Raw genomic sequence first — 20,545 nt, forward strand, 5'->3', positions numbered from 1 at the left:
CTGAGAATTACAGGCCATCACAGGGACAGTGGTGTGCAGCCCCAGCTCTCAGGGTAGCCAGGTGGATTCTGTCCTGCTCACCTTGCTGGTCCTCCTGGTGTTTTTCCCTCACTTTCAGTGCTTGAGGTTGTGTGGGAGAGTTTGTCATGAAGCAGTTTGCTGTTCTTGCTGTTCTGTCGTTTGTTTTGTGTACTTGAAAGGATCAAACCAATTTTGCAGTAGTCTGAAAATGTTCTGAACTGGAAGCTTGTGTGGCTTTCTGAATAAAAGCCCAACTTCCCAAGCCATGTGGGCAGTAGAACTTCAGAAGCTTCCTTAAGAAGAAAAAAGCAATAGAAGGACTGCATAAACCTTAGAAAGAAGGCATTTTCATGATTGTGTTGCCAGGGCAGGCACTGTTTGTTTCTCTACCAGGTGGAGGTGGGACTCTTAAGGCTGAATGGGAGTTAATGAGTGTGCTGTGTAGTCTGACATGCTGTGTCTTCCATTGCCACCGCGGGATGGAACTGCATGGGTCCTGTTAAAACAGGCTTGTTTGTGGCTTTTGCGTATGAGAACTGTGACTCATGCACCGATTACCATGGTGTTTAATTAAAATAACTTATTTACAACAGAACTCTAATACCATCTTCCCTCTTTCTTGCAGGGGAAAGTGTAACATCTCCCATTTCTCTGACATTTTTGCTGCTAGAGAGTTCAAAGCGAGAGTGGATTCATTTTTCTACATACTGGGCTATAATCCAGAGACGAGGTAAGAGAAGTGACTTTTCAAGGCATCCTTTACCACAGATTTGAGCCTGCAGGAACAGGAAACCTTTCAAAGGGGAGAAAAGCTGAAATCAAGCAGGATGCTGATAGGAAAGTGGGGTAGAGGGAGTGTGAAGGAGAAGCTGCCTGTTCCTGCTATGTTTTTTTATACAAGTAGAATTTAATATGTATATAAAATATTATATGTCCATGTGTGTATACATATAAATAGTGCCTGATAAATACTTAAATACCCAATTTAGATCTGTGGATTTATTTTTACGGGGTGTAAGCAGTAGCAGGAGTTGTTAGGGATCTTGTTGAGTAAGTGCACATTGTGGAAAATGCTCACAAGATTCGTGTGTATCTTCTAGTAAGCACTGCTGAACTGCTAAGAAATCACACTGAGAGTTTTTAAATGTGGAAGATGTGCATTCAGATGTAATTGCCCCTGTAGGATTCCTTACCAGTAGCTACTTGGTGCTTTGCTGGCCTTGAGTGTAGTTGAGGTAGAGAGGGAACTTTTTTCTAGCAATTGAAGCCTCTATGAAGGAGGTTTGTTCAGCACACTCTTCTGGTCCATGGAGTCCTTGGAGTCTTGCTGGGTGTTGTCTGAGCTGCCTTTATCAGCTAGGCTCACACCTTCCTTATTCTCAAGTCCAGATGCTTAGTTCATTTTCATCTGCTTAGTTCTTTAACTCAGAGCAACCTTACAAGCCCTGTCCTATGGAGTTTGCTATTTAGGGGCATTTTCTGTGTGTGCTTGCCTGTAAAATTGATGGAGGTTGGTGAAGGGCTGTGCTGTGCTGCTGAATGCAGTATAGTTTCAACACAGAAAACACAATTACCTTGTGGACCTCTATTTCTAGTGATACTGTCAAGGACAACAGTTACTTTAATTAGATAAGCATACAAGTAATAAATAAATGCATTGTTCTATTGTAGATGAATGATTTTTAATGGAATGTAAATCCTCTTGCTCCAAGGCGTAGCCTGCCACTAACTGCTTGCAGTTGTAAAGAAACTCTGTGTGTGTCATTACATAATTGCCTATTTCTGAGGTTTCCTGTACCTTACTCTGAAGTGTCTTAAGCCATCGGTATGTCTGAAGCAGGATATTGGATTAAGTGTAATCCTTGAATTGATTCAGTCTACGTTGATAGTAACTTTTGTCAGTATAGGTCCCTAGGAGGCAATCCTGCTAGTGTATGCTGCTGAGCTCTGGGGATGAAAAAGCACGTCAAGTCCATGAATATCTCACAGTACCTTATGTTAAATTGCTTTTGTTAATGCTATTTGTGTGTTTTTTTGGAGAAGTCCAAAAAGACCAAGTTTGTTGTGGTGCATCTCTGATGCTCAGCGTCACACTGGACCCCTGTTTTAACTTCATCACTTCTCAGTGCATTTTGATTTTGAGGCAGAGAACAGTAAATGAACAACTTGCACTGGTGTTGGAGTTTGCTGTTTAATGATTGCAAAATGCCATTTGTGCCAGAGCTGTCAGGCAGTTCTAAACTCGCTTTATGTGGAAATAGCTGTTAATTCTGCTGAGTATTTCTACATAGAGAACGTCTGAGATCAAAGAAGTGACAAAGCATTGCGCTTAGTGCCCAGCTGATTGCTCAGAGCAGCCAGCTCTGTGTCTTTTCTTTGGTTGCAGCCATGCCTTATTAAGCTTGTTTTGGGCTCAGGACATTCAGAGTAAGGCCTGAGTTTGGCCCATGCTGAACTGTTTGCTACTGCATTACAGCACATGCTGCTTTACTGCTGCCTTCTTCCAGCTGTATTTGGCTTTTGGAAGTGGAAGCATCCTACCACAACAACAGAACTTTGTCTTGAGCTTGATCTGACTTTCTCCTCTGGTGTTTCATGTCACGTGGTGAACATGGAAGGCTTTTTTGTGGCGAAGCATGGATGGATGTGTTACAGGGACAGCTCGGGATATGGCTGTGAATCCCTCCCAGCTGCACTGCAGCAGTGTGGGACAGGGTACCTTCTTAGGCCAAGCTGGATTGCATTACGAAGCTGTGTTTCCCTTTGAGTGCTTTCAATTTGTATTGCACATGAGGTGCTGGTGTTTCTGTTGGGCCTCTTGGTGTGTTGGGAATCCGGCTACTTGCAGTGCTTTGGTGTGCTAAGATGTCCCAAGGCCTGGATGTGAAGGAAGCCCTATGTGTCTGCGGGTGACTTCTCTTCGCAGGCGATGGGAAGCTGGTGTTGTGCTCTGGATTTTGGTTACACTCTTCAGTGATCCTCACTTGGGTTCAGTGGTTGAATAGAAAAGTCAAAAGGAGGGTTGACACCTTGAGCTGAGTGTTAATCATCTTGCAGGCAGGTGTGAGCTGTGTTCATGGCTCTCCATTGCGGAATATCTCCTCTGAAGGGGCAGCCAGCTGGGACAGAATGTTCTTTTTACATTCAGTCTTTAAAATAATTTGTTAGACAAGGGGGATATTAGAGAAGGGAGCCGAGTGAGAGGACCTATAAATCTGATTACTTCATTGTCTGCAAGGAGAATTCTATTAGAAGCCTGAATCAAGTTTTTGTTCCTTCTCCTGTCAGTAGAAAACACGGCAGATGGAATACAAGTTTCAGGCCTAGGAACAGATGAGAAAAGTGTGTCTTAGGAAGCCAGTAAGGATTTGTGTGCGATTTACTGAACGCCCTCCTCTAGAAAATAATTGAAGTTCAAGAAGAAATTTACATCCACAACCAAAATGCGAACAGACTAAAAAGGAGCAGGGAGCTCTTGTGTTTCCATTCCTCTGGTTACATTTTAGCAGTCAGAATATTCTGATTCTATGTGTGTTGTGGTGCCCAGGGCAGTGAGAGGGGGTGAGACAGTCACACCTATCCATCCTTATGTCTCAAAGCACAGCCTTGCAAGCGTAATTGGAACTCATTTCACTTAGTAGAGCATTATGACAGTTTGTGTCGTGGTTTGTTTACACAAGGCAATTTCTGCAGCATATATTAAGTGCAATTTAGAAAAAGAAAAGAGTTTAGCGATTTTAAATACCATCAGGAAGGTGTATGAAGTGCAGGTCTGTGTGTATGGTATGCTCCCAGGGCAGGGAGCAGGAGGTGCTGAGCTGTGGTCGTTGTGCCTGCTGGCTCACAGCACCCTATGACAGCCTGTGCTGCACGTTGGCTCCTTGTGTCTATGAGGTTATCTTGGATGAAATAATGGCAGACAGCTTTTTCTCAAGTACACGTTGTCAACTCAAGCACAACAAAGCAATCCAGAATGAGAAGAAATGAATCCAGAAATGCCTTTTGGCTGTCGCTGAAATAGAGGCTCGGTACTTCTGTGCTCCTAAATCTTCCGACTTAGAAGTGCTCTGCAGGAAGGGGCTGTGCAGAATGTATGGGGCAGCTATGTTGTTCCTGTCAGTAGGTGGGGAAATGTGGTCAGTCTGCCTGTAAGTTTGCTGCCTTTCTCCTTTTTGGCAGAGGCTGTGTTTGAGCTAAGTCCATCTTTCCTGTATGCCAGGGCCCAGATCCTTGAGCCGCTCAGGGAGGGTCCAGCAGGTCCTGTAGGTGCATGGTAGCTAATGCTTGGTTTGCTTGGATTGGTTCTGCATCCTCAGGATGGGGCAGGGGCACAGGGTGGGCAGCAGGAAGCTTGGGGTGGCAGTAGGGTGGGAAGACCCACAGGTGTATTCACCTGGGGGAGGAAATCTGTGATGGTTCGTGGCCTGGTTCGCTTTGCTTGGTCTGAGTTGTTTTGTTTCTAAAAGTTTGTAATCACCAAACTTTTTGTTCCTTTGTAGTCTGGAAGTAAACTCAAGCATCTGGTCTGAAGCGGAGGCAGGGATTCTCATGAAAGCATTTTATGCCATGGGGGAGAGGGGTACGATTAATTTCTTGCACATACATAGCTAAGAATGTTGCTCATAATCATTCTAACGAGCAGGAATGGAAGCATGCAGGAGGAAGTGTCAGCAGAGCACCAGGCTGGGCAGCTCGTGGGGTGATGGCATGGCTGTGCTGCTGGCAGTGCTGCTCCCAGGCTGTCACAGCTGCAGGGACAGGGAGAGAGCAAAGGCAAAACGAAGGGAAGTAGGGGTAGAGCGAGGGAGAGCGAAGGGGAATCAGCGTGCTGCTGCATTTACACTGTGTGTCACAATGTGAAGCTTGTGTCACTCATATCTCCAAAAGCCTTTAAGCTTTTTAATCGCTGCTGTTTCTCAAAAGCCAATCACAAACCCCAATTTAAAAAAAAAAACCAGCTCTTGAGGCGCGTCTCGGGCTCAGCGCGTTGGCTGTCCCAGAGCCCCTGGTGAAGGCCCCACTTCCCTGCACACTAGCTTGGCTGGCGGAGCTGCAGCCTTCTCCTGCTGCATGCACGGCACCAGCGGGCTGAGATTGATTGCGTGGGGAGCGGCGTGCGGCCGAGGGAGGGTCACAGCACATGCTCAGTGCCGGCAGTCCGAGGGCGAAGTTTCTGCGTTCTGCGTGCAGGCTTAGGTCATAGCACAAGCTCAGTGAAAGCTCGCTGAGGTCTCTCAGCCTGCATGTGCCTCCATTTTGAGTTGGTAGAGTGGAAAAGGCAGAGTTTGAGCTGTTAAGTAGGAGGTTCAGGAATACATCTAAACCCACCAGAGCCTGTCATAGTCATGGATGATCCATTCAGCCCCTGCAGGTAGGCTGCATCACTCTGGCCTCCCCTAAGCAATGCTGATTTTTGCTGTTATTTGTGACTTCTGCAATGTTTATGAAATCATGTCCTTCTTATTGCATGCTCCTCAGAAGCTTGTAATCCCACCAGCTTTGCTGCACAGCTCTGCATGAGGGCACGGAGCAGGGGATCTGCTGGCGCAGGGGTGCATGTAGCAAAATGCTGGAGCTGTCTGCGCTGACGGCTTCTCTCCCCCCCCCTTTGATTTTTTTTTTCCCCCCCTCCCTCGGTGCTGCAGTTTGCATTTTGGCCGTGCTGTCTGCATGCCAGCCTCATGGCATCTATGCTGGGAGCTGCCCAAAAGGGGATGTCTGGGGCCTGCAGCATTCTGGGGGGTGTTGGCCCTGCTGCCATTCCTCGGGGGATCAGAAATCCCAAAAGCAGCGTGGCTCTGCTCGCCTGTCAGCTGCATGCAAATAACACTTGTGCATCCTAAATGTGGTGATGTTGTTGTATGCGGTGAGGTGCTTGGCATGTGGCAGCTGGGCAAGCTGCAGTCTCAGAGGGCTAGTTGAATTTGTAGCCTCCTGAATGAAGGAGAGGACTCTGGCTCTGTGCAGTGATAACGTGCCTGCAGCTGGCTGTGAGGTTTGTGTGGGGCCAGACACAGCCACAGCAACTTGTTGCTGCTAAATGGGATGTGGTCTGAGGGGCTCAGGTGAGCGGGAGCAAGCTCAGCTCTGCAGCAAGTGCAAGCAGGAGGGCTGGGGCAGGGTGAGCAGGGAGAGCTGTGCTGTGATGTCGGGCTGCAGGCTGACCTGTCACTGCTCCACCTGTAGTCACTGCTGGGCTGCCTGCCTTGTGTTGGAGGGCAGGCGGTGACTGATGAGCAGGGCTGCTAGGTTTCATCTGCACTGGTGCTCTGTCTGAAATAACGTTCCCTTCTCTGTTTGCACTTACGGAGTGCAGAAATCCAGAGTGCTTCACACGGTGTGGATCACTGCTGATATTTGTTGCTGGCTGAAGCAGAGCTGTGCTCATAATTATAGAAATGATGTTCCCCTGAACTTCAGCCTGACTGAATCGCTGCAGAGTTGTGTTGCCTCTGTATGCCTGGGAAGCATTCTTATTCCTAATAAAGGAGCCACTCAAATGCATCCAGAAACACAACGCTGCTCTGCAGCTGCGCAGGGATGTGGCATCTTGTGTCCTTACGTTTCATTTTTATGTTCTCTTGTGTGCAGAAGGGAAATATGCAAGGGATGGGGGCTACCAAGTGGTCTGCTTAGTGCTGCTCATCGGTGAGTGCATGCTCATGCATTTAAAAAGGATTGGAAAAAGAATGCCAGTTTTAACTTGAAATGAGAATTTGGTCCCGCTTATTTTTACAGGTTGGAGGTTAAGTTAAAATAGCACAGGTGGACAAAGACGAGAGCACCTGTAGGCTGTTACAAAACCAAATCTGTTTGTCATGTTCAAGTATGGCATTGGGCAAAGCGAGCGCTGCTGGAACGATCTGCCAAATAAGGCATCCTTTGCTTAATTGCACACACATGGGAGCTCGTGGGAACGACGAGGTGCTGTCAGCTCCACCAGCTCCCTGCTGAACCATGCCTCTGGTGTCAGAGCTCCTGAGGTTTGCACAGCCTGCCTGCTCTGGGCTGCCAGTGGTGCAGAGGCCCTCTGTCCTTGCTCAGATGCCCCTGTGCTGCCAGCAGAGCCTGTAGGCAGAGGTGTGCTGGTAGCTGCAGCTCCACAGGGCTGTCTGAGGTTGCCCATTTCTCTGGGTTGCTGCTTGTATTGCATTCTTCAGGTGAAGGAATGCTGACCAAGTTCTTGATAGTCTTATTTTTTTTTTAATTTTTTTTTTTAATTATTATTATTTCTGGGCTTTATTTTTGTTTCTTTCAAAACTCTTTATCAGTATGATTACCTCTTCCTTCTGCCTTCCAGCTCTCTGGGCTGTGATTTGTTTTAATTAGGGCTTTGTATTCCCAACCAGGATGGTAGAATTTGGGGTTTCCACCAACTAATTTTTCTGGCCTTGTGATCAAAGTACTGGTGTCATCTCTGTTTGGAAGTAAGCACATTAAAGAGGTGATCAGTGGAGGCTGCAAGCACAGCATTACCCATGTAGGTGATTCCTCTATGGAGAGAGTGCTGGTTTCCTCCCAGTGACTTGCTCTTGGCCTGGCTGTGCCATGATTGCTTCCATCCTGCCTTTTTGCACGACGATGGTGCTTCTAAAGACCACGTAACCTTAATTCTCAAGGAGGAACCTGACGCTGAAATAACGCTGTGCAAAAGCTTTCCCTGTCGGGCTCAAACATCTGCAGCCACTTCCTTCCCCAGAGAGCAGCAGGAAGCACAGCCCTCTGCTTCCCCCAGGCTCTCCCTCTGCAGTCAGCAGGCAGGTCTGAGCTCGTGCAGGAGATGCAGACGTTGGTGCAGGCATATTCGTTCCTGCTTTGGATTGAGCAATCACCAGAGGCGTTCCCATAAGAGTTGGTTTGGCTGAAACACAGGTCTGATTATTATTATTATTTTTTTTTCAGTCGGAACAGAGAATTGCTTATGCAACTCTTTACTATAACATGCTCTGCTACAAACAGGTCCTAAACCAAACTTGACTTCCCATGGCTGCATTAGCAAGAGTATTTTCTGAGCGTTGTGGGACTCCCAGAAAAATGTGGCTGCAAACAAACCCTGTGTTAAGACAGGGGCAGGCTGGACACATGAAGTTATGCAACTCAACATGAAATTTCTGATGGTAGGAAATAACTGTAGGAAGAAGTTAGCAAGCTGTAGTTCAGTCTCTCAGCAGATGTCTGGAGAAGGCAGCAGGGCTGGGACAGAGCTGTGCTGGAGGCTGCTTTGCAGCACTGCTGACGTCCCATGAGTGCTGGTGCTGCAGAGCAGCAGTGCCTGTGCATTCTGCACCATTAATGTTCAGCAGGCAAAGACTGGTGCTGCGGTGTGAGGCCTGGCTGTGCTGCACAGGGCAGTGTGAGGCAGAACATCCTGCCAGGCGGGGCGCTGGGGGGGGGAGGCAGCCACACTTTGCTCATTCGTGATCACCATGGTTGGACTGCAGTCATTTTTTCATCCCTCTAAAGAGCATTGGGGTGGGGAGGGCTGCTGCTGAGGTTGTGGCACTCCTGGTTTCCCATCTTCAACTTCTTTTTTGTTTTTTTTTTAGTTACTTTTGCATAAGTGATATGGACCTGTTGCAGTAGGGAATGGGTTTTAGAAAGCAGGTTTTGAAAACGCTTAGAGAGAGCTGTGCAGAAGAGGAGAAGAATGAATGCATTTAAATCTTCATTCTGAAGCATCCTTCTAGCATAATTACAGAGCACCTGAGTGCGTGGAATCAGAATGATTAGACCAGGAATGGCACGGGATGCTGCTCCATCGCAGGGCAGAGCAGTGCAATTAGTGCATGGCACGTTCCTTGCTGTACTTCATTGGTAAAAGGGAAAGCATGAAAGCAGCAGCAGTGCCATTTCAAAGGCTCCCCTGGCTACGTGTGACCCCTGACCTGGGAGGTCTGCTCCCTGCCTGCTGGCTCTCAGAAGCATGGAGCCTGTGGGGTGTGCTATGCTGGGGCATTGCCTTGTGCTCGCATGGAGGGCAGCTCAAAGCTGGGGCTGTGCAGAAAACTGCTGGGCACGAAAACCCACAAAAGCGTTTAGCTTCTGCCTCTGAACTCTGGGATTTTGCAGCAGATTTGCAGCATTGAATTCCATATGGCTGTGGCAGTGCAGTAAGAGCGGTTGGTGCTGCAGAGCCTGATCCTGAGCCATCCTCACTGCTGGCCTGGCTGCTCCCTGGCAGCTCAGCCCCTTTGCTCACCGTGCCACGGTCCTTCCCTGCCTGATGAAGGCAGGTGACCAAACAGGGGATGATAGGCGTGTTCCTTCACTGCAGGACCTGTTGTTGGCAGCCTTCCTGCTGCTCCTTTCTCTGCTTCACCTCTGAACTGCTCTCTGCAGTGCTGCTCTCGGCCCCGACCCTCCAACCTCCCCTTTCCTTAGAACCACAGGGACCAAGCCTTTGGAGCTGACCCACGTCGCTGTGCTCTGCTGGGATCAGTGGGTGCTGGTGCTGCCCTGCTCTGCTGGAGAGGTTTCTGCCTCTTTGATATTCCGTCGCAGGCTTCCATCTCTCCCTGACCAGCCCCTGTTTACTTTTCAGAATACAACGTTGCCATGGCAACAGGTTACTTTTCAAAGGGAACATCTTGTCATTATATTTAATCCACTGCAGCTGAAGAGGACTGAAATATTAAGTTGTTGTTGCTATGGATACTGCTTTGTTACATCGGTTTCTTTTGTGTCAGATTTCATATACCGTGTTGGGTCCTCTTTTTTTCCTTCCCATAGAATAAACACGGATCACCTCACCATCATTATTGTAATTGTGCTCCACCAATATAATTTGGCTTACAACTCTATGGTACGTTTTAGTTTCCATAGCAAGAATTTTTCTCTCCGTTTGCAAATCCGTTCCTGGGGAGACGGAAACTGTCTGAAAGTATTTGACACGTTGTGCCCCCTTGCAGCAAGCAGCTCCCATGGTCTGACCACCCCCTGCCAGTGCTCACTGCTCTGCACAGCCCTTCCCTACCTGGGGTCCCCTTGGGGTGGGAATGCCATCAGCAGATGCTGAGTTGGGTGATGGGGGCACACAGGGCCGTTTCTCCCTGCCACAGTTACAAGAATCACCCCATCCAAGATTTTGCTGTTATCTTTGCAGTTCCTCGTAGGATGCTAGGGCACGTGCAGTCTCGATTCTGTGATGCTGCATTATTAATATTCAGTGTCATGCAAACGAAGGAACTGGGAGTTGGGGAAGAATTTGGAGTGTTGTTGTTGTTTTTTTTCCCCTACCTAAACCAAAAATTGTCAACTTTGCACAAATACGTTCTGTTTTTCAGCAGCCTTTGGCTTGGGTGAAGGATGGTAGCTGGCAGGAACTGCACAGACATGTCTCAAGCCTGACTTGCAGTGACTAGCAGAGATGTGTATGGCTTTAGAACCTATTTAGAACCCTGCTTGGGAGTAAAGCAAGAGAATCAGCATTTGTTGTTGCCTTTCCTTTCGTGCCTTACAGGGAAGAATTCTCACACATTACAGCTGTAAAAGTGCACATTTCATTTATAACTTGGTTGTAAATACAAACCCTGCTCTCTGAGTTCAACCATTTCCCTGCATAACCTGAAAACACGAGGACAGTGTCAGATCACATCTCACACAAGTATCCATTGGAGAAGGTTCTTTTCAGGAGCCTTCTGGCAATGCTGCTGGAGAGCAGGTTGGTGTACCAGGACGGCAGCATCGTGCAGGCACCACAGCATAGGGCTGAGTTACAAAACCAGTTTCAGTTCCTGCCTGACAGGTCCTCCTATCCTTCTCTTTGATAAGGTCTGTTCACATGCACTGCTGTATTTTCCCCACTTGGGAATAAGATCTCAGAATGATCCGTGAGGTGAAGCTCAGTGCGCGCTTTCATCTCAGAACGTCGAAGTACATTGCAGGTGTTCACAAGGCACGCAGATATCCATGTCAGAAAACCTCTGGTTTTAACGTGTAGCAGTGTGTGCTGCTCTGGGTGGTTAGCCTGGTGCAGGGCTGGCACTTTCTGGTTGTGGGTTTGAATTTCTGTGGTTTAAAGTAAACCATTTCTCTTCATCACTTCGCATCACCACGACCGTAGCAGGGTTGAATAAGAAATGCTGGTGGTGTGCTTTCCTGCTGTCTGTATGGTAATAAAGGGCAGACTTCACTGATAAAGTTCTATTCATCCTCGGTTCCCTGGTAATTCTGTACAAAACATGGGAGGAAAAATGTGTTTTATTATTGGGAATGACACAATAACTCTTGAATGGTTTCCCAGAGCTCATCTGGAAGAGGGATTATTTTTTGCAGATTCTGCTAACACAAAACTCCGCTATTCAAACATGAACAACTCAAATTACTCCTTAACAGGTTATTTAGAAAGAAAATGTCCATGAAGGTGTTCATAAGGAAGGCATCCATCCTTGTGTGCTTGTTGATAGCTTGTGCTTTGCATGTCGTCTGCGTTCGGATTTGGCATTGCAGTGGGCAGTTCTTGGGTTGTAGCTGTAGCAGAGGTGAGGTGCTGGCTGGGCACTGGGGCACTGGGAGGGCTTGTAGAGGCTCTCTGATGTCAGTGTTATTTCTATATTGCATGGAAACACGAGAAAGGAGGAGATGTGTGTTGCAGCATCACTGCCCGATGCTTTCCTGCTGCTGTGGTTTCACGTCGTGCTTGGGAGTGACCTCCACCTTGTCCTAACAGTGGGACTGAAAGTTCCAGATTTGTCCTGTTGCTGTTTGCCATTTGCAGTGTGGCCTGTCATGTTCCTGAGTATATCTTTTTATTTTTTTTCTTTTAAAGAATGTATTATTTTTGCTTCTTTTCCATTTGCATTGGAAATACAATGACAGAAATGCAGGCCATTATCCCAGGTTTCATTAATCATAATTCTTTCTCATTACTGGTTTTTCTTTTTATATTAGGAGGCTAAACAGTACCCAAGGTGAAATCAGAGTTGGACCCAGTCATCAGGTAAGGGATTTTGTTTGTACTTGAATAGCTGCAGGACTTGCTGCTAGGCACTTACCCTGTTCAGTGCACACTTAGAATTGTATTCGCTCAAAGACAACGAGCTTATGAGGTTAATCATGAGTTCCTTAGAACTCCTTAGCTGACGAGATTATTCAATGTCAAATGTTGCTGCTTACGTGGTTTTGTTCACTAGTGAAAGTGTTGGATTGACTCCAGAATCAGGTTGAGGGAATCTAAATAGCTGCTGGAAGTTAGGAAGAAAAGAGAGCAGAAAGCAGCTGTCGTGGGCACATCGTGGGGATAGGAGTAAATGCATCCTCAGCTAACTTTCACCTAGCAACGTGTTAGTAAATCACTGAAAAATGTTTTAGTATTGGTTTCTAATTATATTCAAAGTAGTTCTTTTAATTTTTAATAAAGTAGTTCAGTTAGGAGAATGTTGCCCGGGACGTTTGAAGTCTCTGGAGTCAGTGGAGAGCAAAGTGAAGTTCTATTAGAAGTGAACAAAGAGAGCGCAGGTTTTTGAGAAACACAGGATGAATTTCCAGGGTTGGGAGACTTCAGACCTGCTGAAGATTTTCCTGAACCACAAGTGTGTTGAGATGCACGTGCATACCTGCGTGTGTCCATCTCTCGACGCAGGACACAGGCGTGCCCCTTGTTAGAGCTGCCCTAGTGCAGGGTTCCCTGTGCTTTGTTCTCCCTGCTGTGTGTGTGGCTGTGCTCCGTGCAGGGCTGCCTGTGGCTTTGCATCTCCTCCTTGACCTGTGCTTTTGTTTGCAGCCTGTGCATGCTCCCTTCATTTGTCTGCATGGCCAGCAGGGATTGAGCAACCGTGGTGCTTCAGCACAGAAATCAGTGGGACCGTGTTGTGCTTAAAGAGAGCAGGGTGGCAGCTGCCAGGGACAGACCTCCTTCTAAACAGGCCCCATGTGCTGGCAGCTCCATGCTGCTGCCTCCTCCTTCAGGCAGGAGGTTTGCTGCTGCCCACTTCTTTTCCCTCATCGTTTGGATGTAGAAGAGCCTAAATTCTTTTCAGCTGGGAGGCATGGCGATTCTGGGGGATCGCTGCCATGTGTTTCTTACATGCACACTCAATAGCAAGCCACATTTTATATCTTACTTGTATTTATCAGAAACTTTTTATGTGATTATAAAAAAAAAAGGTCCTGTCCAAGTGCTGTATTTTTGCATCCACATGTTTGGGATTCATTTTCAGTCTTGTTTAACGACTATTGATAGGAATCGTTTGTGTAACTCATGTGACATCCTCCAGGGTGCTTTGTAAGAGGAGGAGAGTTCTTGGCAATTGAATCTGTATTATTATTTTCATCACTCATAGCAAGAGTGCTGTAAACGATACCTCCGAAACGACTCTGATTTCAAACTGTCAGGTAATATTTTGGCAGGTAGCAATCAGGCATACTGTGAGGTGTAATTATCAGGTGCAGGTATGGATGGAAAAATATGCAGAAGGAAGGTCCACTGATACAGAATACTTCTGCTGGCTCTGTTTTAAACTTCCATACTACTTTTATTCCTGTTCTGATCCATACTACTTTTGTTCTGAGTGTTGCTGGTACTGTCACCTCCAGGAGGTTCTTCAGCTGTTCCTTAGTAGGAAGTTTAATCTTCAGGATAGTAGTGGCTGGTGGTTGGATTTGGCCTCGTATGTGCAGATCCAGAAGCATCCATAACCAAACCTGAGGCCCTAGGAGTGGGTTCTGCCTTTCTTCTCCTTACATGGTGCTGTAGGGTGCTGCTCCTTTTGACACACACACAGATACCTTACGCTCATATCATGCAGCAGGCAGGGATGCACATAAAGGCTTCAGAGAGCTGTGCTGATCTGAGTGTTGCGAAGAGGAGGAGAGGGGTGGTGGATCTCCACTCAGTGTGCTGAGAAAAGCTCTGGCTAGCAGCTAACCAGAGGTGTTCGCAAGGAAGCCTCTCTTAGGAGCATCTCTACAATCAGCTTTTTCTGAGGACGCAGAAGGATGAGCAAGTGTTGGTGGAAGCACCTTGGTGCTGGAAGGCAGTTGCCAGCATGCAGAGCTGTCAGAGATCAGCCTCGTGCTGATATAAGGCTCGGTTGTAATGCACCTCTTCCAGAAGAGAAGGTCAGTGACGTGCCCACTTGCCCAAGGAAGAAGTAAAGTACAGATTAAAGAGCAGAACATGAAAGACATCTGAACCTGTGACTTGTAATTACTGGTTACGTGTAAATGTTGCTTCTCAAATATGTTTAGTGCTGTAAGTACAGGAGGTAATTACAGGGCTTAAAAGCCGTTTCTGAGGAGGCTCTCAGCTATCTCATCCCATTGCAGTAGATGACTAAAGATGCTAATTGGGTCCCTGCATGCAGTGTATGCTTAGTGGCAGAGTTCGTTTCACTGAGCTGTCTCACTTTCAGAGAATTTCTTTTTCACTTTGAGTTCTTGTTAATTTACTGATGACTTTGCTTTCAACTCCACTTCAGATGTGCGGCGTATTTTTGACTGAGGTATTAAAATAAAACACATGGTAGCCATGTTCTTGCCTTATTTCATGCTGGTACCTTGTAGCCTGGCAAGCAGAGTTGCACCAGCACCTTTTGGACAAGACAAAGCTGTCTTTCCCAGTGAACTGTCAAACAGCATTTGAGTTTTGTATAGCAGGGGGCTACATGTGTGACACACAGTGTTAACAACTGTAATGTCTGTATGAACTCTTTTTTTTTTTCTCCCAGGCTAAGCTTCCTGATCTGCAGCCCTTTCCTTCCCCAGATGGTGACACAGTGACACAGCATGAAGAACTTGTGTGGATGCCAGGAGTCAACGACTGTGACTTACTTATGTACCTTAGGGCAGCAAGGTAATCAGAGCCAAGAGATCCCCATGTCTTTAGGATGGACGTGTGGGCTGCCACATCTCTGCAGCAGTTGACTGTGGCCGTTCCTTTTTGTTAGATTTTGGTTTGGTGTGGATGTTAACTGTGCAATACAAGGGAGTGTTGGTTTGGTGATTGGCCAGCACAGAATCTTGCTGTTGGCTGTGGCTTTTGGATTGAAAACCCAGCCAGCAGCGTGTGCAGCATGATAGAGAAAACACATGCTATAGCACAAAGGAAGTAATTGCTAATTGTGGATTAACTGTGACAGCACAGGTAGGATCCCTCAGAGGCTATTTTTTTTTCTGAATGAGCCTTAATTTGTGTTTCAGTCTTATGCAGACCTTTGACATGCTTGCTAGATTTACCAGATAAATAAATATTAGATTTCTAATGCCAGTGGGCCTCATAATTCAGAATGTGAGTAAATGAATTATTATTCCTTTGTAAGAATTTAGAGATGTCAGGAATGTGCAATTGAAATCAGCTTCATAACGTAATGCAACTAAATTAGCAATAGCAAGTTTGCTGTCTTTGGCAAGACTGTGCCCTTGTGCCTATAGCTTCTGTCTCTCATAATTCTGATCAGTCCATTGCGAGTGCAATGGAGAGGCTTTAATTAATAAAACCCACTTTACATTGGAGTTATTTCCCATGCTGAGGTGACATGGATCTGTTCGTGTGATGCCTCGTTTTACTTTACTTGTTTCTGCAGTATGTCAGGGCCTTGAAATGTGTGATTTAAGGGGTAACTGTAGTGGACTGCATGACATGTGCATCAGACAGAAGCTGAAGAAAATTTCAATTTTTTTCCCCTCAAACTATAAAGGAGCATGGCAGCTTTTGCAGGCATGTGTGATGGAGGATCCACAGAAGATGGTTGTGTTGCAGCCTCCCGTGATGACACTACACTCAATGCACTCAATACAGTAAGTATACAGAACTCCTGTCAGGAAGAGCAGTCTTCCCATTTATGTCTTGTATTATTTAAAGTATTCATGAAATCTTTAGTGGCTAAAGTAGATTTGAGGATCACAATATGAGTATGATACTGGCTTAACACTGAACTTTTTTCAAATGCAAGCCACAGATCTTAACCTACAACAACAAACTTCTGGGTGGTGCCTTTAAGATGAGCATGTGGATTTTCATTATGGGAAGCTACTGGAGCCACTTACACCAGCTGGAGTGGCTGCTCACCCAGCTAACCCTTGCCCTGGCTGTTGTTCATTCAGCTTCTAGCTGTAGGAGAACAAAGGTTATTTCACAGAACCATAGAATCCTCAGAGTTGGAAGGGACCTCTGGAGCCATCTAGTCCAACTGCCTTGCAGTGAGCAGGGATACCACAGCCCCAGGGCCTCAATCAGCCTCACTTTGAAAGCCTCCAGGGATGGGGCATCAACCACGTCTCTGGGCAGCCTCTTCCAGTGCCTCCCCACCCTCACTGTGAGAGGTTTTTTCTTTATCTTGGACTTGGCCAGCTGAATTCTGTCCTGTTCTCATGGTTAAGGGCTACATCTCCCATCACATCCACTTGCGAAAACTGTGGAGAGGATGGGATGTGCCTGTTGCTGAATGAGTTTCTACCTAAATCTGTAGAGCATTTTAAAGGCAGTGGCAATGGAAATGTACAGAGCCCATGTACAGCTGGTAGGGCTGGGAGCAGCTTCAGTTCAGCATGTTTCTTGTGGAAGTGCCAAGGGAGGATATGATGTGTGGCTTCAGATTTGTTTTTAAAGCCATCCTTTCCTAAAAATAGTTTGAAGCATATTCTGTCTCGGTGTCCAGCACTGTGACTCATATGTCACTTTGCTCACAATGTCTGTGGCTCAAAAAATTATTTTAATTAGATGAAAATAAAGCACCTAGTGATTCCAACCAAACCCCATGATGCTGTCCTCCTGCAGAGTGGCTGATGCTGGGTACCACACTGTTATGTCTGCCTCTGCTTGCTGGGGTTTAATTATTTACAGTTGCATCATTTTAGCTGTTAATTTATAAGGTTCTTAAAAGCTTGCAGACAGGTGTGATGCCCATCAGGAATTGAGTGATGATCATTGCAACAGAGACCAGATAATCTGTTTGTTTAGAGAAAGGGCACTGTAAGCATGTTGGTCTTTGCTCTTATTCAAGTGACTGGAGCTGAATATATCAAATTAATCACTGCTGTTAAATATTCTTTACTGCTTCTTTCAGTAAAGCATCTCAGCACGTGAGACTTGCATTCAGAACATTGCAGCAAGGTTAGTGTGTGTGAGCTGTATGCCAGCTTCCAGGTGCTCAGCTCCATGATGAGGATGTCAGGTCTGTGCTTAGGTGTACATACCTCAGCATCCCCACTCTTGTTAAAATGCTGTATTCTTAATGTGAATGTCATTGCTTGTGTAAGATTAGCTTACCAAAAGCACTTGCTCTGTTTAGATTTTATCTCTCTTTGCATTTAGTTGCATGCATTTCTTGGAGTGCATCAGTTTGGTTTATTCCAGCAGATGAGGGTGGAAGAGAATATCTAAAATATACTTCTGTAGTGTTTGTAAAAGGCAACAGCACTTTAATCCTTATTCTGCAAAATGACTGAAATACAGTCAGTACACCCATGTGTAACCAGCTGAAATCTAAGACGAATTTTTGTACCCCAATTAAATGCTTGCTTGTTCTCACTTCTAAATCTGCAGAGTCAAGTGTTATTTCTTCAGAGTGCACCTCAGAACTGAGACGAATCCATAAATCTCAGTCCTTTGCTCCTCTGCTTGACACAACCAGCATGTTAGAGATTGCGATGCTGGTTGAGAGGAATTGCTGTCTAGTCTGTATTCTGCCTCCTCTTCAGTTTCTCATCTGCTTTACATTTTGTTTCCTTCCTTCCCCTTGGGATGGGTGCCATCTGGTTCTGGTGGCTTACTGCTCCCAAGCATTCTGAGTTGTTCCCTAACATCCTTCTTAGAGACTCAAATCTCTGTTAAGGCCAATAATCATCAAAGAGCTTTCGGAATTGGAATTTCTTTCCCCTTGTCATCTATAATAAAAGACTACTGCAGAAAATTCATTTAACTTCACTGCTTCACTTTTGAGTTTAATTAGCCCCCTTAATCCCTTGGGAGCCGTGGAGCTGTAGTTGTACTTGTAGACTTCTTCATCTGAGCCTTCCATTCATCCTGATAGATTTTATTTCTGTTCTTCCGATCCTTTTCTCTCTGTATTTCTGGTGCATGTCTATTTTAGAAAGCCGCTGCTGATTCATCTCAGGAGTGGGGGAGTTTCACACTTCTGAAGCAAAAGCATTACACAGACTCGCAGTGTAACTCATTTAGGAAGCTAGATTGTCTGTTGGCAGAGTTCTTTTGACTCTATCCTGGCTTCCCTCACACATCACATCTTAACGTATGGCAGGAAGGCTCACCCTGTAGTGGTTTTCTAGTCATCTCATGTTAACCTGAACAGCAAAGTCCTTGGGCTTGCGTGACGTTGGATTTAATCTTGCTTCTGGTCTGTGCACAAGTGTTGTTCATACCTTTCCTTCCTCACGTTAAATTTTTCTGGAGAAATGCCTTCCTATGGGTGCTGGTCCTATAGGGAGGATATTCATGGAAAGCAGTGATTGCTCAGAGTCCACTCTTTTACCAACAGAATGGTTTAGGTGGGCAATTTGTTGTTCTGTCTTTCTGTTCTCTTTAAAACAAGTATCAGATTTATCTGATAAATAACTTCTGAGAAAATTACCCTGCACTAAGTTGTGTTTTTGTTTAGAAATTATGGTGTGTAACCCAGCAGATTAATGGAAACAAATTGATGCGGTATGATTTCTTATTATGGAAATCCAATAAACTTCAGAGCAGCACTTGGTATAAATCAGTCTTGACAAGCTACTTTGGTAGTGTTTTATTTCTGTAATAACAGCTGCAGTAGCCCCTGGAATGATTTATCACTAATTACAGCAGATAGAAATGAAGATCATGGAAGGCACAGCGCAGTGTATGTGTGTGCAGATCAGCTCCTCGAGGTGAGGGTGCTTCATGGTCCACATGGGCTCCAACTCCTGCTCTGTGGTTTGGCTGTTGGGGTTTTGTAGCCCTTGGGGAGGAGGTTTTCCTTTGGGGTTTGTTGCCCTCCTGGTGGCTGCTGGTGGTCACACCAGGTGGAGGACAGGGAGGTCCTGAAGTCTTTGGCTTGGATTTCCTCGTGTCAAGAGTGTGGGCTTTTTTATTGCACAGCCGTAGGCCAGGCAGCTGAATATGGACGTTATAACGTGTGCATTTATCTCTTACTTATCTCTTACTTATACATAATTTTGTTGACCCTAATATATTAGTCACCTAAAGTGCATATTCTGTAAACTTCTTGTTTTCCAGTTTCAGAGTTGAACTAATATTGCATGAAACCATTTTTATTGGTGAAACGTTAGGTGATGGAAACTTTTTTTTAATAACTTCTCAGTTCCTCTTACCTTGAGATCTGCAGAACCACATTGCTTTGAGCCAGAACCCTCGTGAATAAGTGAAATGGAAATGGTAATTTGAGTTTTTCCCAAGCCTTGCTTTGAGTCACTGTGGGCAATATATTGTATTCTCAGAGCCAGCATGGTTAGTGTGAAAGTTTTGTAATTAATACCCTCTAGTAATGCACTTTGTCTCCTTTACTCCTTCTGGACTGGGAGTGTGGATATGCATTGCCCATCATAGCATCACAGCACCATCAGAAAGCCCCCAAGAACCCCATCTGTATGAGATATCAGTGGGGATGATTGATGGAAATCATGCAGGATGGTCAGGACTTAATGAGCCTATTGCTTTTTGTTTGCTGTGTCAGTTGCACACTAACTGAAATGAGGAACTCCTTAGCAATCATCCCCTTTCCAAGTCAGGCCAGTTGAATTAACTGTCTTATTTTGCTCAGTGTTGTCTTTGCAAGTGCATGGCCCACCCTAATGATGTGTTTGTTGTGAGAAAGCATCTGGTGCTGCTTGGTTCTCCACTGTACAAGGAAGAAAATGTTGTGGAATTGGCTTTTTAAATGGCCAGCTGTGATGCCAGCAAGTTTTACTTGTGGATCAATGTCTCTGAACACATGCATGTAGCCTGCAGCCTGTCATGCAGAGTTCCAGATTGTAATTCCTTCTCAGTGTTCTGCCTTCACTGCTGCTGTGACTGGGGGCACGCATCGCACGCTCCATGGCTTTGGGCAGCTCAGCCTGCCTTGTCTCCTGATGCTATGGGTCCTCTGTCCCTGTGCTGTACTGCTGTGGTGGGGAAATGAGCGGCATTAGAGCAGGAAGAAGTGAGGGGATCAGTTCTGTGGACCCTAGAAAAACAGCTGGGAATATCATTATGCCAACTGTCCTTAGGAGTGAGTCAGAATTTGTGTCATTTCTCAGTGCATGTTATTTTCGTTGGGAAAACCAAAGATCCAGCAGCTCTGTGCTCATAGGGTAGGAAGGTACCAGCACCTGGGTTTGTGTCCTGCTGCGTGGAAGGAAGATGAAGCAATCATCAGCTGGTGCTGTGCAGATCTCTTTGCTAATAATGTTGTTCTGGCTTCTCGTACCACTGTGCTACACGGGAGCATGTCATTATGAGTGACAAATGTGACAGTGTAATATCAGTGGTAGGAAATACAGTTCGAAGCAAGATGTCACCCAGACAAATTACTCCCTGCTTTAACTTGCCCTTGGACAAGATTTTCTTGTTCATTAACTGCAGACAAGGTTGAAAGCATTAAAA

At 45.9% G+C, this 20,545-nt stretch overlaps 1 protein-coding gene across 4 annotated transcripts in view; it reads left to right on the top strand.

Annotated features, from left to right (window-relative positions):
* Window positions 1-20,545, top strand: part of RERE (arginine-glutamic acid dipeptide repeats) — a 168,130-nt gene that overhangs the window by 83,921 nt on the left and 63,664 nt on the right. For 3 of the 4 annotated variants that reach the window (XM_042831792.1, XM_042831794.1, XM_042831793.1), the window contains exons 6-9: window positions 647-751; window positions 11,911-11,959; window positions 14,688-14,812; window positions 15,657-15,756. In XM_042831792.1, coding sequence (XP_042687726.1) covers window positions 647-751; window positions 11,911-11,959; window positions 14,688-14,812; window positions 15,657-15,756 — 379 coding nt within the window. Of the gene's footprint in view, window positions 1-646; window positions 752-5,206; window positions 5,393-11,910; window positions 11,960-14,687; window positions 14,813-15,656; window positions 15,757-20,545 lie in introns of those variants that run through there. The other variant, XM_042831795.1, reaches the window with a different exon arrangement.

Source organism: Centrocercus urophasianus, unplaced genomic scaffold, assembly GCF_019232065.1.
Source record: "Centrocercus urophasianus isolate 14NV4802_14NV808 unplaced genomic scaffold, USGS_Curo_1.0 seq_36, whole genome shotgun sequence".
Lineage (NCBI taxonomy): Eukaryota > Metazoa > Chordata > Aves > Galliformes > Phasianidae > Centrocercus > Centrocercus urophasianus.